The sequence below is a fragment of the Pyrus communis genome, chromosome 7 (assembly GCF_041283825.1).
Source record: "Pyrus communis isolate YQ-2024b chromosome 7, ASM4128382v1, whole genome shotgun sequence".
Taxonomy (NCBI): domain Eukaryota; kingdom Viridiplantae; phylum Streptophyta; class Magnoliopsida; order Rosales; family Rosaceae; genus Pyrus; species Pyrus communis.
The window spans coordinates 7,755,599-7,770,694 of NC_142571.1; the positions used below are offsets into that span (position 1 = coordinate 7,755,599).

Sequence of the window (15,096 nt, forward strand, 5' to 3'; positions counted from 1 at the left end):
GTGTGCGCCTCTAGTAATCACATTCATGAGGATGCAATATCTACTTCCTAGATATCCTCATGGATTCTTCCGGTTTAATACAGATTCTACTACCCTAAAAGGTTCTCTCTTCGACTGACATCATTCTAGGATTCATCTCTGGTCACTCAATCTCTGCACACTTATTCTCTTCTCTTGCGTATTGCTTTAGTCTTAATATTGGTCACTAACATGGTCATCTGAGAGCCTTTGACTGGCACACCCCCAGGTTCTAGGCTTATTTATGGTTGTGTGTCCTTTTACAGGTAAACAGATTTGAGCATCTCCATCACTCACGGCACGTGAATTTGGTTCCAACATCCATTTCATCACTCTATGCTCAAAATAAATTCGCATGTCCTAAAACAAAATATAGCACAAATTATCAAAACTTTACCAAAATGGAAAATAAATTATAACTAAGAATAAGGTAATATATATATATATATATATATATATATATATATATATATATATATAATAATATCGACTCATCACTTTACAGTTCAAACACCTCAGCATATTGAAAGAATTTTTATTCTCATATCATTTGGATTCATATAGGATAGTATATCTTATAGATTCAAGCACAACTTGTGTTGGTTTGCTTGAATCTTCATTGACTCACTCAAGGTTCTGAGTAAGCCTTGAATGAGTTGATTCGATTTATACATTTTGCAAAGAAGTCGATGGAGATGGAGCATTGGAGTCATGCTACCTTCATTAGCTGGAATACGAATCTATAACAAAAGCGTCGTTGCTACGTAGGTACTGCAACTACCACTTAGAATAAGTTTTTCTAGAGTGGTTGAGTTTGAAAAATTGTACTCGAAGAGATATTTTTAACGTAGCGTTACCGATTACGTGAGAATACCTCACCTTCAGTGCATACTTTATTCCTCTTTATCAGACTGGAGTCCATATGGTGCCGACTCAGGACTTGCCGAAAAGAGAAAAACATGTAGTGGGTGCTACACTGCAAAGAAACTCAGAAGAGGCCAAAAACAACAAGAAGACCACGAGTCCTGGTCGCAAGTTCTGTACAAACTTGTCTTAATCCATCCTGTGAGTGTTAAATTGTTAATTGACAAAAGAAAGAGGAATCCTATTACTTTAAATTTACTAAAGACCAAAAAAGAAATTAAAAAAACCCTGAATATCTAGCAGGAACATAGGTGGATTAAAACGAAAAAGGAAGGGTAGAAAGAAAAGAAGAAGCTGAAAACGGAAGCAACAGTGGCAGCAGCAAAGATGACATTGTCAGTTTTGTTTGGTGGGTTTTTTCTATTGCTATTATATCTCTACGAGTCTTTGGTTTTGAAGCCAAAAAGGCAGAGATCAAAGCTTGAAAAGCAAGGGATCAGAGGGCCTCCTCCTTCATCATTTCTCTTGGGAAATATCCCAGAAATTAAAAGCATCAAAGCCAAGGTGCTGAAGAATTCAAGATCTCCAGAAACTAGTATTTCTCATGATTGGCCTTCAACCATCTTCCCTCATCTGGTGCAGTGGAGAAATGAGTATGGTAATTCCCGTAGATCACACTACCTTTATTTCTCTGTTTTCTCTTTGGCCGTCTTTGTGCTGTTGGATTATACGTGCATGCCTAATTAGTAGTAATTGGTGGCAGGGTCAATCTTCATGTATTCAACTGGAAGCATACAGCTAGTAAGTGTTTCAGATGTAGACATGGTGAAGGAAGTTAGCATGTGCACATCTTTAAACTTAGGGAAGCCAGCTTACCTATCCAAGGACCGGAAGCCGCTGTTAGGCGAAGGAATTCTAGCTTCAAATGGCCCGATTTGGTCCCACCAAAGGAAGATCATTGCTCCTCAATTCTACTCTGATAAGGTTAAGGTAAATAACTCAGTTTAGTAGTAAAAAGATTGCTTCAGTTTGGTGTTTGTGTGAAGGTGTAAACTTGATTAATTTACTTTCGAATGTATTTGAGAAAAGAATTTTTTTCTTTTTTTTTTTTTGCTTTCGGTACGACTAATGTTTATGCTTGCAAATCTCTTTTAAGGGTATGGTGGATTTGATGGTGGACTGTACCACCTCGTTGTTGAGCTCTTGGGAGAGTAAAATCGAAAGAGGGAGGAATTGCAGTCTTCAGAGTTGATGAGGATTTGAGAAGCTTGTCAGCTGACATAATATCACGATCATCCTTTGGAAGCGATTATTCACAAGGGAAAGAAATTTTCTTAAAGCTCAGAACTCTTCAAAAAGTCATGTCCCAGCTGGGAAACATTGGGATTCCTGGCTTAAGGTATATATTTTACAAGGACGCTCAAATGATCGTACTTCATTTATTTAATAACCATAATAGGTATTGTTGCAGTGGTTTTTGTTTAAGTTGTGCTGCATTTACTGCATTATGATATATGGTCACTTAAACAAAAACAAGCGGCGTTGTTTTTCATTAGCAAGTATCTATTATAATCTTTCCAATGTAAGTCACACCTGTATCTGCGATGTCATTAGCAAAATACAGTACAATATGCCCACTATATCTTCAAATTCCTCATTTGTATCGTACTAATGCTTCCGTTAATGGCCCAATCGATATAGATACTTGCCAATAAAAAGCAACAGAGAGATATGGAGATTAGAGAAAGATATCCGCTCAATGATATTAAGGGTTGCAAACAAACACAGTATGGAGGCTACTGATGAGAAGGACCTTCTGCAAATGATACTTGAGGGAGCCAAAAATTATGACGATGCAGATGGTCTATTTTCTACTGGTGTCTCTGAAGAAAAGTTTATAGTAGATAATTGCAAAAATATATACTTCGCTGGCCATGAGACCACCGCCATCACCGCATCATGGAGCTTGATGTTATTAGCTGCACATCCAGAGTGGCAAGCACGTGTTCGTGCTGAGGTGTTAGAGATTTGCGGGGATGCTATTCCAGATGCTGATATGCTTCGAAGCGTGAAAACAGTATGTTACATTACAGCACATATACAAATCTTTCTAAATTTTACTCACTACATATATTTGCTAGTGTCCTGTTTGGAATAGTTTTTTCTTTCTGGCAAAACTGCTTTTTGTAGCATTTGGCATAAATCGACAAAAGTAAGGACTTTAAGTGCTTCCTGGAGAAGTACATGGCAAGTGCTTCTCAAGAAGCCATTCTGGGTCAGAAAAAAACTCGAGTTTAGTTGAAACATTTCATATGCTTCCAACAAAACCACTGCTTTCTAACAAAAAAAACTATTGACCAAAAGCATTTTATAGTTATATAGATGCACTCTCAAACATGTCCAAAATATCATACGGTATTTGCAATAAGAATATATTCCTTTAAACAAAAGTTCTATAGAAGTCCATTCTAAAATCTTTATAATTTATTTGTATATCTTGGCAGTTGAATATGGTGATTCAAGAAACATTGCGTCTGTACCCCCCAGCTGTGTTTGTCATAAGACAAGCTTTGGAAGATATTAAGCTCAAAGACATTATAGTTCCCAAAGGAATGAACATTCAGATTCCGATCCCAATACTGCAGCGGCTGCCTGATCTATGGGGACCCGATGCCCTCGATTTCAATCCAGAAAGATTCAAGAATGGAGTTCTTGGGGCTTGCAAGGTTCCTCAAGCTTATATGCCATTTGGAGTGGGTGCTCGCGTTTGCGTGGGGCAACACTTTGCCATGACAGAATTGAAGGTGATTCTGGCTCTTATCCTATCCCAGTTTTCCTTCGCACTCTCGCCCACATACCAACACTGCCCAGCTTTTAGCTTGGTTATTGAACCTGGAAATGGTGTAAATCTCCATGTGAGGAGAGTGTAAAAATGTCGCCAACGGTCGGTTTTATCATAGGGCATATAGATCGGCAAACTCTTTAACTTTTTTCCTTATAATCTCGATGTAGGATGCAATGTGGGAATGGATCATCTGCAAACTCTTAACTTTTTTTTCTTTAATCGCGATATAAGGATGCAATGCGGAAATGGATCATTTGCAAACACTCTAACTTTTCTCACATATTTGAAATAACATGCAAGACCTCTTCTGATTGTTTGTTTTTCTTTGAGTAGTCCTACATTTAACGTCTAGTTATACCATCACTTGTATTATCTCTTTAATAAAGGTAGGGTATGTTAATACATGTGAATACCATCTCTATTAGAAATACAGTGTAAATGATGGTACAACTAGATGATAAGAATAGCAATTTTGTTTTCCTTATTAATGTAATAAGTTCATAATTTGTAGGACGGGATTTGAGAATCGGCTGGGCTCTACTCCAGCCAATATTTTTGCTCAAATTTAGCGAAGTTGCATCAATTTATCCATATTTGCTCAAATTTAATGAAGTTGCATCAATTTATTCATATTTCTAAGGTTTTGAACGTGTTGAAGTCATAAAATGAACCGAGTTACTTTAGAAAAATTGTAACATTGCACCATGTCATTTTCATGTTTTTAAAAAAAATTTAGCCATTACTTATATTCATAACCCTACACCTATGACCACTGAGGTAATCCGAATAATTTAATTTAATTGACCTTTACTTTTAACGAACCAATAGTTTCAGAGATTTTCTTTTTCCTTTTTTTTTTTGAAAAAAAAAAAGGGGATCATTAGTGACAATCTATAGTTATTCACCTATTCCAGACCTGGACAGATAATGGGGAATTTCAGCTTACCCGTAGTCACAGTCAATCAGACTCATCAACTCATCAGACTTACTAATAGTTTAAGAGAAATGTCTCTTTATCATCCTCAAAATTAATTAGAACATCAATTTATTTAAAGAATTCAAAAGTTAACAATAAAATAAAATTTGGAAAATAAAAAGAAATAAAATTAATTTGAACATCAATTTATTTAAAGAATTCAAAAGTTAACAATAAAATTACATTTGGAAAATAAAAAGAAATTAGGAGCTGTTTGGTAGGCTTCTTGAATCTTAATTTTTATTTTATTTTTAATACTAATGAGTACTAAGTAATTTAACCACATTCATTATTTTTGAAAACTAAAAATTGAATCTAAGAGGATACGAAACATGCTCTAGAAAACTCAAACAAGGTTTGGGATCCTCCCTCTCTCTCATCTGCGTTTTCTGTTTTACTTTCTCTTCCTCATCTATCTTTTCCATCTTAAGATTGTTATTAGGTCTTTGATATGGTGAATAAGATTCAATTATATATCTAATATATTAGTTTTTCCCGAAGGATCGGCTGGGCCATTCAGAAGTAGGACTTCATAACAAAGAAGGAAGGACGAAAGAAAGAAAGAAACAATGGCAGCAGCAAGGAGGATATTATCAGCGTTTCTAGGTGGCCTTTTGCTATTGATATTATACATTCATGATTCATTGGTTTTAAAGCCAAAGAGGCCAAGATCAAAGCTTGGGAAGCAAGGAATCAGAGGGCATCTCCTTCGTCATTTATCTTCGTCTTCGGAAATATCCCGGACATGAAGAGCATCAAACTCAAGGCGATGGAGAAGTCATCAGCTACAGAATCAATGGGGCACCATCTTTGCATTGATCATGATTGGCCTTCAACTCTTTTCCCTCATCTGGTGCAATGGCGTAATGACTACGGTACACCTTTTTCTGTCAGCCTAATTTCTTTATTATCTCTTGGTTAGTGTTGGTCTAAAATTAAAAATATAAAAGAGAAAAGATTTATTTTGGCTTTTATTGGGATCAAAAGGTACTTAGTATTCAAATGCACGTCCTTCTAAAAGCAGCATAAATTATTCCATTTTACCGGTTAGTTGGTTGTTAGATGAATGAAATAAGCACTTAAGCTGCCTTGTGGATGATTTTGCTTAAAAATTGTGCTTTTGTTATGCTTGTCAGGTATATGTATATTGGTGGCAGGGCCAAACTTCACCTATTCAACAGGAAGCATACCACAATTAAGCGTTACGGATTTGGTAATGGTGAAGGAAGTTAGCATGTGCACATCTTTGAACTTAGGGAAGCCTGTTTAGCTGCTATCGAAGGATTGCAAGCCACTGTTAGGCCAAGGCATTCTATCTTCAAGTGGCCCAATTTGGTTAAACCAGAGGAAGATTATTGCTCCTGAGTTCTACTTAGATTTGGTTAAACCGCATCACATACGTACTAGAATTTTCAAGTTATTTTTCTTTTTCTGTTTTGTATGCATTTCGTTGTTTCTAATTATAATTAAATTGGTCCAAAATTCAATGTTTAGTTTCAAGGGCACGATTGATTTGATGGTGGACTCAACAACAATGTTAAGATCTTGGGAGCGTAAAATTGATAGCGAGGGAGGGATTGCTGTCTTTAGAATCGATGACGATTTGAGAAGCTTGACAGCAGAAATAATATCAAGAGCATCCTTTGGAAGTAGTTATTCAGAAGGGCAAGAAATTTTTTTAAAGCTCAGAACTCTTCAGAAAATCCTGTCACAGGGAAGCATTGGGGTTCCTGGTACATTGCCAACTCGCAAACTTAGCATTCTCCAGATTTAATCCTAGCCCTTCATTGGGGTTTTAAGTGATCTAATATGGAGTGTACACTTGTCACTCTATTACATAATCAAAAACTTTAAACAGAAACTAGCAGTTAGGATCGAAACCCTCTCTCTTCTTCTTTCTTCTTCGATTATTGAGCAGCTCATAACTTGGAATTTCACTTGCTGCCTTCGATCTTTGGAGCCAAAAGCAATTTAGGTTCCAACACTCCCCTCTGAATTGGTTTTGGTTGTCACGCCAAGCAATCCCCACAAGTAATTGAATCTTTTCTTTGGAAGAGCTTTTGTGAAAATGTCTGCAATTTGATCTTCTGTTTTGTAGTAGTGTAGCTTGATTGTATTTTCTTGCAATGCTTCTCTGATGAAATGATATCTCCTCTTTTGTGCTTTGTTCTCTAATGAAAAACTGGGTTTTTAGTCCTGGCGATTGCTGAGGTGTTGTCACACAGAAGTGATGTGGCATCAACTTGCAATTCTCTAAAGTCTTTGAGTATAAATCTCAGCAAGATGATGGCTTGAGATGTTGCCTCTGAGGCACTCACATACTCTGGCTTAGCTGTGGACAGTGCAACACTTTATTGTTTCACTGATGCCCAAGAGAAAACCCCTGAACCAAAAGTGAATGCATATCCTAATGTGCTTCTGCAATCATCTTCACTGCCTCCCCAGTCATTGTCACAAAATCCAAATTAGAATAGTTGACTTCCCCATTTCATACTTGATTATGTAGTAAGTGTCCCTTGCACATATCTCAGCACTCTCTTAGCAGTTCCCATGTGGATCTTGGTAGGATTTTGCATAAATCTTGAGAGCAGGCTTGCTGAAAACATCAAATCATGCCTTGTTGTAGTTAGATACTATAGACTACCAACAATGCTTCTGTAAAGATTTGAATCCACTGATTCACTTCCATCATCCTTCTTGAGTTTCTCATTTGCAATTAGGGGTGTGGATACAGGTTTGCAGCCTTTCAAACCAAAATTTTCAAGCAAGGTTTGAGCATACTTTTTTTGATGAATGAAGTTGCTACTTGCTTCTTGAATTACCCCAATGCCAAGGAAATGGTGTAAGAGGCCTAGGTCAGTCATCTTATACCTCTTCCTCATTTCTTCCTTGAATTCTGCAATCATTGCTTCATCATCTCCAATGTAGACTACATCATCCACATAGATTGATACAATGAGTGTCTTCTTGTTGTTTTCTAATTTAGTGTAGAGGGTAGCTTCACTATGACTCTTTTGGAATCCTTTCTCAGTGACATAGGAATCAATCTCACTGTACCAACCTCTTGGAGCTTGCTTTAGGCCATATAGTGCCTTCTTTAGATTGATACAATGAACGTGAATTGCAAAAGGCAAAGAAAATTGCCTTGTTTTCCATGAAAAAATTTTGAAAGATAAAACAGTCGTAGGATCAATTTGAAAGGTTGTGAATAATTGATTCGTTGGCTTCGTGAACAATTGCTCAGGAGAGGATCTGCTTCCTATAGATTTACATGCGTTTACGAGGGTCATAATAGGTTAAAAAAGTAAGGCTAAAGGAGAATCATGTGTATATGAACATGGGATGATTGTCAAACGTTGTATTATTAAAGAAATAAAAGTTATACTAGCTTCCATGCAAGCGCTCACGCGGGTGCAGAAGATATTTTTTGAATCATGTTAGAAGAAAAGTCAAATATTTGAAGTAAATGAATAATCTTAGATCATGCTAGAAGAAACCCTCATGAACCAATTAAAGCAATTGAATTCACATAATAAAATTAATTTCTATAGAATTTACATTAAGAATAGAGAAAATAATATGTAATAAACAATTGATTGAATCACATTATTGTTAGCCCATTGTGAGGCAAAACCCACTCTCTCCCCCTTAGTGTAGATAATATCGTTTATTTAAAAAAAAAAACACAATCATTTGACAACTAATTTAATCACATTATTATCCGCTTGTGTAAAACTTTTTTATAACAAGCATTACATACCTCTTAAGATGTTTTGAACATGTTTAAAATAGAGAAAATAATATTTAATAAACAACTGATTGAATTACATTATTACTAACTCATTATAAGACTAATCCCACCTCCCTCTCCCTTACCATAGATAATATCGTTTATTATAAAAAAAGAAAAAAACAATCATTTGACAATTAATTTAATTACATTATTATCCGCATGCGAATAATCTTTTTTATAACCGACATTACACACCTCTTAAGATGTTTTGAACGTGTTTAAAAATAGATAAATTGAATCATATTATTGCTAACTTATTGTGAAGTACTAATTTAAAAAAAAAAACCAACAAAATAATTAATTATTAAAAAATACTATTAAAATGACAAAAATGCCCTTGCATTATTTTGAGATGCCTTTGAATTTTTTGTTTTAAAAGTATTTTTGTCCAATTATTTTTAGTAAAGCGTTAACACCAAAACACTATTCACCTTTGTGTTGGTTTTATACATAATAGATAGACGTGGATTCTAAACTCCACTTGACAATATTAAAATAGAACCTCAGACTCCAACTGCAGATGTTCCTACTTTATTACTCTCAATTTGTCCTTTCCCTACTTAATTAAAAAAATAAAAATAATATATATATATATATATATATAGAGAGAGAGAGAGAGAGAGCCAGGCTAGTGTGTCACGAATTGTACATTAAGTTCTTGGAGTTTTGCCCATAATACAGTTTTCAGCTGCTTCAAGGATGCTCCCTAGTTCTATTTTCTGTGACATAAGATCCACACCAGTTAGGGCCTAGGGAATCACATTTGTCGTCAACTACCGATGATTTAATTTTTCTGCATGTAATTTCTTGGCTCTGTATACTGGGCAATAGATGTTGCAATGTTTCTGTTCAGTTTTGTACAGAAAGGATTGAACTCTCCTTTTACATGCATTGTCGACTTGTGGTTTGGTTTTAACCAAAAGATTCTTTTTTTTTTTCTTCAGAAAACTTCATTGTAATCCTTAGCAAAAATGATTTTTAGACGTTTCCCCCAAAAAAAAAAAAAAAAAAATTTTAGACTAAAACCATAAGTAAGATCAAAATATAATTTTAATCATTTGATACATTAATAACCTCATTTATTAATTACATTTTTATTTTATTAATTATTTTTCTTTTTCTTCCTAATTTTAATGTATTAATTTTATTTCATTCTAATTGTAATTTTCATTTCATTTATCGTAATATATTTTGTTGTAAACATTTATACAAACTAATTTTTGTTGTACAATATATTTCAATGTCTTTTGTCTTCTTCATTTAGGTACATTAAATTCATTATAATACATTTCAGTGCATATATTTAGGTACATACATTTTGATACAAACATTTAGGTACATTAATTCAATATAATACATTTCGGTACTAACATTTCTGTGCATACATTTCGGCACACACATTTAGGTAAATTAATTTAATATAATATATTTCGGTTTATATATTTCAGTACATACATTTCGATACTAACATTTAAATACATTAGTTTAATATAATATATTTCGGTACATACATTTCGGTACTAATATTTGGGTATATTAATTGAGCCTTTCAAGTTTGAAGAATGTTAAATAAAATTAATAAATTAAAAAAAAAACTTTTTTTTGGTCATAAAACAAATTAAAATTTGTTTATTAATAAATTTAAATATTTTTTGGGAGACGTTAAATAAAATGTGCATTAATTATTTTGAATTAAGGACACATCAATGAAATATAATCAATATGTAATCTAACACCATGTTTATTTTAAATTTCAATCTTCTTGAATGATTAAAGTTAAAAAAATCTTTTTTTTTTTTTTTTTTTTAACAAACGACATTATTTAAATTAGAGAGGAGGGGATGAGTTTAACCTCACAATAGACTAGTAATAATATAGTCAAATTTGCATATAACGAGAATTGAACAAGTGAAGAATTGTTTTCTTGTTTGCCAAAAAATTTAAAAGAGTTGTTTGAGTTACGAAGATTCAAAAAACATATCCTGATCAGAAAAGAAAGAAAGAGAGGACAAATATGGTTTGCCATTGGTTGTTCTCATTTTTTTTAAAAAGAAAAAGAAAAAGAAATAGAAAAGCAGAAAAAAAAGAAAGAAAGAAGGAAAGAAAGAGAGAGAAAGAAAGAGAAAAAAAGAACGAAAGAGAGAGAGACAGAGAGAGGGAAGAGGCAACAATGGCAGCAGCAAAGATAATACTATCTATGTTGTTGGGTGGATTTGCGATACTGTTTTTGTATCTCTATGAGTCTTTGGTTTTAAAGCAAAGGAGGCAGAGATCAAAGCTTGAAAAGCAGGGAATCAGAGGGCCTCCTTCTTCATCAATTATCTTTGGAAATATCCCGGACATGAAAAGGTTCAAGCTCGAGGTGATGAAGAAATCAACAGCTGCAGAACCCAGTGGTAGTCCAATCTCGAAAGACCATCGTGTTTCCATTAATCATGATTGGCCTTCAACCCTCTTCCCTCATCTGGTGCAATGGCGGAACGAATATGGTAAATCCCATTTCTGCAATATCTTAAATTTTGCACTCTCAGATGTTGGTTATTGCTCGGAGAAAATTGGAGTACTCCTTTTCAACTTTGACTCAATTTGAGCTTTGGTCCTTAACTAAAAATCCATGAGTATTAGTTTACGAGCCTGCAACAAAGCCAGGCAATGGTCCTTTTGAGAAACACCGTTAGAACTTTTGTCCACAATAACGTATTTAAAGGGGTAAATAAGGGATCACAGTTCTAACCAGAGTTAGCGAAAATGACCATTGCTGCACATTTAGGAACCAATACTTTTTAGTTCAGGACCAAAGCCCCAATTCTCCTACAGTTCAAGACCAATGCTCAATATGGTTGGTAAGAAAGAAAAGAATGAAAAATTGGAGAATCTGCTCTTCACAGCTTTCGGCAGTGAGCAATGCTCTTCATTAATCTTGGAGGTAACTCTCCAACCGTACATGCTCTAATATGACAATTTAGACTAGAGCAAGTCTCTAACTGATATATCGTAGATATTCATACACGAGACCAGAAGACTGGAGAATGTAGCACAAAAGACTTTGCAACTATCCCATGCATCTCATTGTGCACAAATTAACTTCTCAAAGCTCATATTTATCTATCCTAAGTTACAAGAAAATAATAAATTACAAGACATTAACAAAAGCATTTCAAAGTTTATAAGGATCAAGAGCAATCCAAAATTACGACTTGAAATATAAGAAGTCCTGCTAAAATTAACCAGAATTTTTTTTTCCTTTTCTTTGGACCAAATGGTAGTACACATATATGTACTTTGATTGTCAGATGATCATTGAAATATAACAAGTACTCTTGCAGATGTAATTTGATTTACTAGAGTGCTCTTCCTTACTAGTATCTTTTAGTTTAAGCAGATAATAAGAAATCTACCCAAATCTTCGTCATTTATGCGAATCTTGTATATATGTATTGGTTGCAGGGCCAATCTTCATGTATTCAACTGGAATCATTCAGCATGTAAGTGTTTCAGATGTAGAGATGGTGAAGGAACTTAGCCTGACATCTTTGAACCTAGGGCAGCCTGCTTACAAATTGTCTAAGGATCGCAAGCCTCTGTTAGGCCAAGGCATTCTATCTTCAAACGGCCCGATTTGGTCTCACCAAAGGAAGATTATTGCTCCTGAGTTCTACTCTGACAAGGTTAAGGTGAATCACTAAATCTCATACTAGAAGAAGTAATTGCAAATGTGAGATATCACTTGGATGCATGCTTTTTATGATGCATTTTCGTGTCTTTTATTTATAATCAAATGGATCCAACTTCACTGTTTAATTTCAAGGGTATGGTGGATTTGATGGTGGACTCTACAACAATGATGGTAAGATCCTGGGAGCGTAAAATCGAAAGTGAGGGAGGAAGTTCAGTCTTTAGAGTGGATGATTATCTGAGAAGCTTGTCAGCAGATATCATATCTAGAGCATCCTTTGGAAGTAATTATTTACAAGGGAAAGAAATTTTTTTAAAGCTCAGAACTCTTCAGAAAATCATGTCGAATGGAAACATTGGGGTTCCTGGTGCAAGGTGTATCTATTTGCTACAAGAAATCTAATGTTCATGATACTGCATATTGGCATGATCTTATCTGCGTGCTAGATCTCATCAGTCGAAGCATCTAGTTCAAATAGTTTTACTATGTACATGGGGCATACATATTCATGACTGTATCTGCATTCTGCATTCGATCCTTATCATACTAATTTTTCATAATTAAATGTCTCAAAAAATTCTAGATACCTGCCAACGGAAAACAACAGACAGATAGGGAGATTAGAGAAAGAGATCCACTCAATGATCTTAAAGGCTGCGAAGCAACGCAGTACTGAAGCTACTCATGAGAAGGACCTTATGCAAATGATACTAGAGGGGGCCAAAAATTATGATGATGCTGATAACCTATTTTCAGGTTACTCCCGTGATAGTTTCATAGTGGATAATTGCAAAAGTATTTACTTTGCTGGCCACGAAACCACAGCGGTCACAGCATCATGGAGCTTGATGTTGTTAGCTACACATCCAGAGTGGCAAGCTCGTGTCCGTGCTGAGGTGCTTGAAATTTTCAGGGATGGTATTCCAGATGCTGATATGTTTCGAAGCATGAAAACAGTATGTTACTTTACACACACAATAAATCTTTATGTATTTTAATCACTGCAGATGCTCTTTTAATGATCCTGTTTCAAACTCTTTTTGCAGTGCTGCTAAATTCGCTCTTTATAGGGTTTGATATAAAAATAGATAAACGTTGGGATGACAATCATGACATTAGCTCAAGTGTTTCTTGAAGAATCACATGTTAGGTGCTTCTCAGGATGTGGTTTTAGGCGGTGAATATGTGTTGAATATTAGTCAAAAAAGTATTTTTAGGGACTAGTTCTAGTAATAAAAGCAATACTTAATAAAACATATGTACTTAGGTAATGAACGCATGCAGTATGTTACCATATGTGTACAGATTCATAATAAGTTTTCACCGAGGCGATCGCTTGAGTCTATAGGCTACATGTTAAACCCATTTATTTATGTTGGCAGTTGAATATGGTGATTCAAGAAACCTTGCGCCTGTACCCACCAGCGGTGTTTATTGTAAGACAAGCCCTCAAAGATATTGAGCTCAACAACATCGTAGTTCCCAAGGGAACAAACATTCAGATTCCAGTCCCAATATTGCAGCAACTGCCTGATGTCTGGGGCCCTGATGCCCTTCAATTCAATCCGGAAAGATTTAAGCATGGAATCGTTGCTGCCTGCAAGTCTCCTGAGGCTTATATGCCATTTGGATTTGGTCCTCGGATTTGTGTTGGCAAAAACTTAGCAATGACAGAATTGAAGGTGATTCTGTCTCTTATTCTTTCCAAGTTTTGTTTCTCACTCTCCCCGGCATACCAGCACTCGCCAGCTTTTAGGTTGGTCATTGAACCTGAGCATGGAGTAATTCTCCATCTTAAGAGAGTGTGACAGCAGTTGTGTTTCTGTATTTCACTGTAAACGTTGAAACAAGAAGTTATCTAGATGTCTTTCAAGTTGGATGAATTTCATTAGTTATTACTTTATTTTGGTGTATGTTCTATGATGTTTCGTTGGCAGAATAATAACAGAAGTTGTTCGGTGAAAAAGCTTGTTTTGTTCATAATCTAGGTAAGACGTCCTTCTATCGGCTTGCAATTATAAGGACAGAAATTATGAGATCATAAGATTACACGCATTCATATGGATCATAGGTTAGATAAATTTGAAAGGGTCGCAATAGTTTTATATGCGAGGAAAGTATGACTTCTCTAAGAGGTGCCACATGCCGAAGTATGTTGGCAACGACAGATTTTATATTTTTTACCAACACCAAAAGAAGTGGATACTAAGCATGTCACCGTGCCAAATAGTCATCGGAGGTAGGATTTCCTTGTAAATCATCTATCTGATCATAGGTTACATGCTTTACGAGGGTCAAAGGTTACAAGAACTACTAAGAATCCATATGCATACAAGAACCTAGGAGGATAATACTAGGCTACATGTGTTTAAGCGATGAAAGATGAAATGGTTGTGGTAGTAACTTTATGTTAAAAATCAATTTTACATATATGGATTTGACCCACCTAACAAATAAGTATTTCTGAAGTCCAATAATTCAGATTCCAATTCTATATATATTTGAACAAAACCCCAGAGGGTGCCACTTAACATCATAAAACAAACAAATGGTTGCTAGATATAAGGAATATCAGAAGACCCCAAACAAGTAAAAGATAACACAAGTAGTCCATTTCTTTTAAATACAATAATATTATGGATTGCCAAAACAAAGAAGGAAGGAAGAAATAAGAAAGAAACAATGGCAGCAGCAAGGATGGATGATAGTATCAGTGTTTCTAGGTGGGCTTTTGCTATTAATGTTATACATTTATGAATTTTTGGTTTTAAAGCCAAAGAGGCTAAGATGAAAGCTTGGGAAGCAAGGAATTAGAGAGCCTTCTCCTTCATCAATTCTCTTTGGAAATATCCTGGACATGAAGAGCATCAAACTCAAGGCGATGGAGAAGCCATCGGCTACAGAATCAATGGATCACCATCTTT

At 35.1% G+C, this 15,096-nt stretch overlaps 3 protein-coding genes across 4 annotated transcripts; all 3 read left to right on the top strand.

The window, feature by feature from the left end:
• The first annotated feature begins 1,097 nt into the window (after positions 1–1,097).
• Positions 1,098–3,990, top strand: LOC137735327 (cytochrome P450 714C2). The gene is made up of 5 exons (XM_068474745.2): positions 1,098–1,540; positions 1,646–1,872; positions 2,039–2,281; positions 2,584–2,959; positions 3,387–3,990. The coding sequence occupies exons 3-5, from the start codon at positions 2,244–2,246 to the stop codon at positions 3,810–3,812; spliced, it is 840 nt and encodes a 279-aa protein (XP_068330846.2). The 5' UTR covers positions 1,098–1,540; positions 1,646–1,872; positions 2,039–2,243; the 3' UTR covers positions 3,813–3,990.
• On the top strand, positions 1,270–2,134 carry LOC148695623 (cytochrome P450 714C2-like). The gene is made up of 3 exons (XM_088697353.1): positions 1,270–1,540; positions 1,646–1,872; positions 2,039–2,134. Exons 1-3 carry the CDS (start codon positions 1,270–1,272, stop codon positions 2,132–2,134), a joined length of 594 nt encoding a protein of 197 aa, XP_088553479.1.
• A 6,543-nt stretch (positions 3,991–10,533) lies between the features above and the next one.
• LOC137735394 (cytochrome P450 714C2) lies at positions 10,534–14,138 on the top strand. 2 transcript variants are annotated; one of them, XM_068474818.2, is made up of 5 exons: positions 10,534–10,985; positions 11,944–12,170; positions 12,305–12,546; positions 12,756–13,128; positions 13,555–14,138. In XM_068474818.2, exons 1-5 carry the CDS (start codon positions 10,667–10,669, stop codon positions 13,978–13,980), a joined length of 1,587 nt encoding a protein of 528 aa, XP_068330919.2. In that variant the 5' UTR covers positions 10,534–10,666; the 3' UTR covers positions 13,981–14,138. The 2 variants fall into 2 exon arrangements, with proteins under 2 accessions (XP_068330919.2, XP_068330920.2); XM_068474819.2 differs by having other exon boundaries at positions 10,594–11,422.
• The last annotated feature ends 958 nt before the right edge of the window (positions 14,139–15,096 follow it).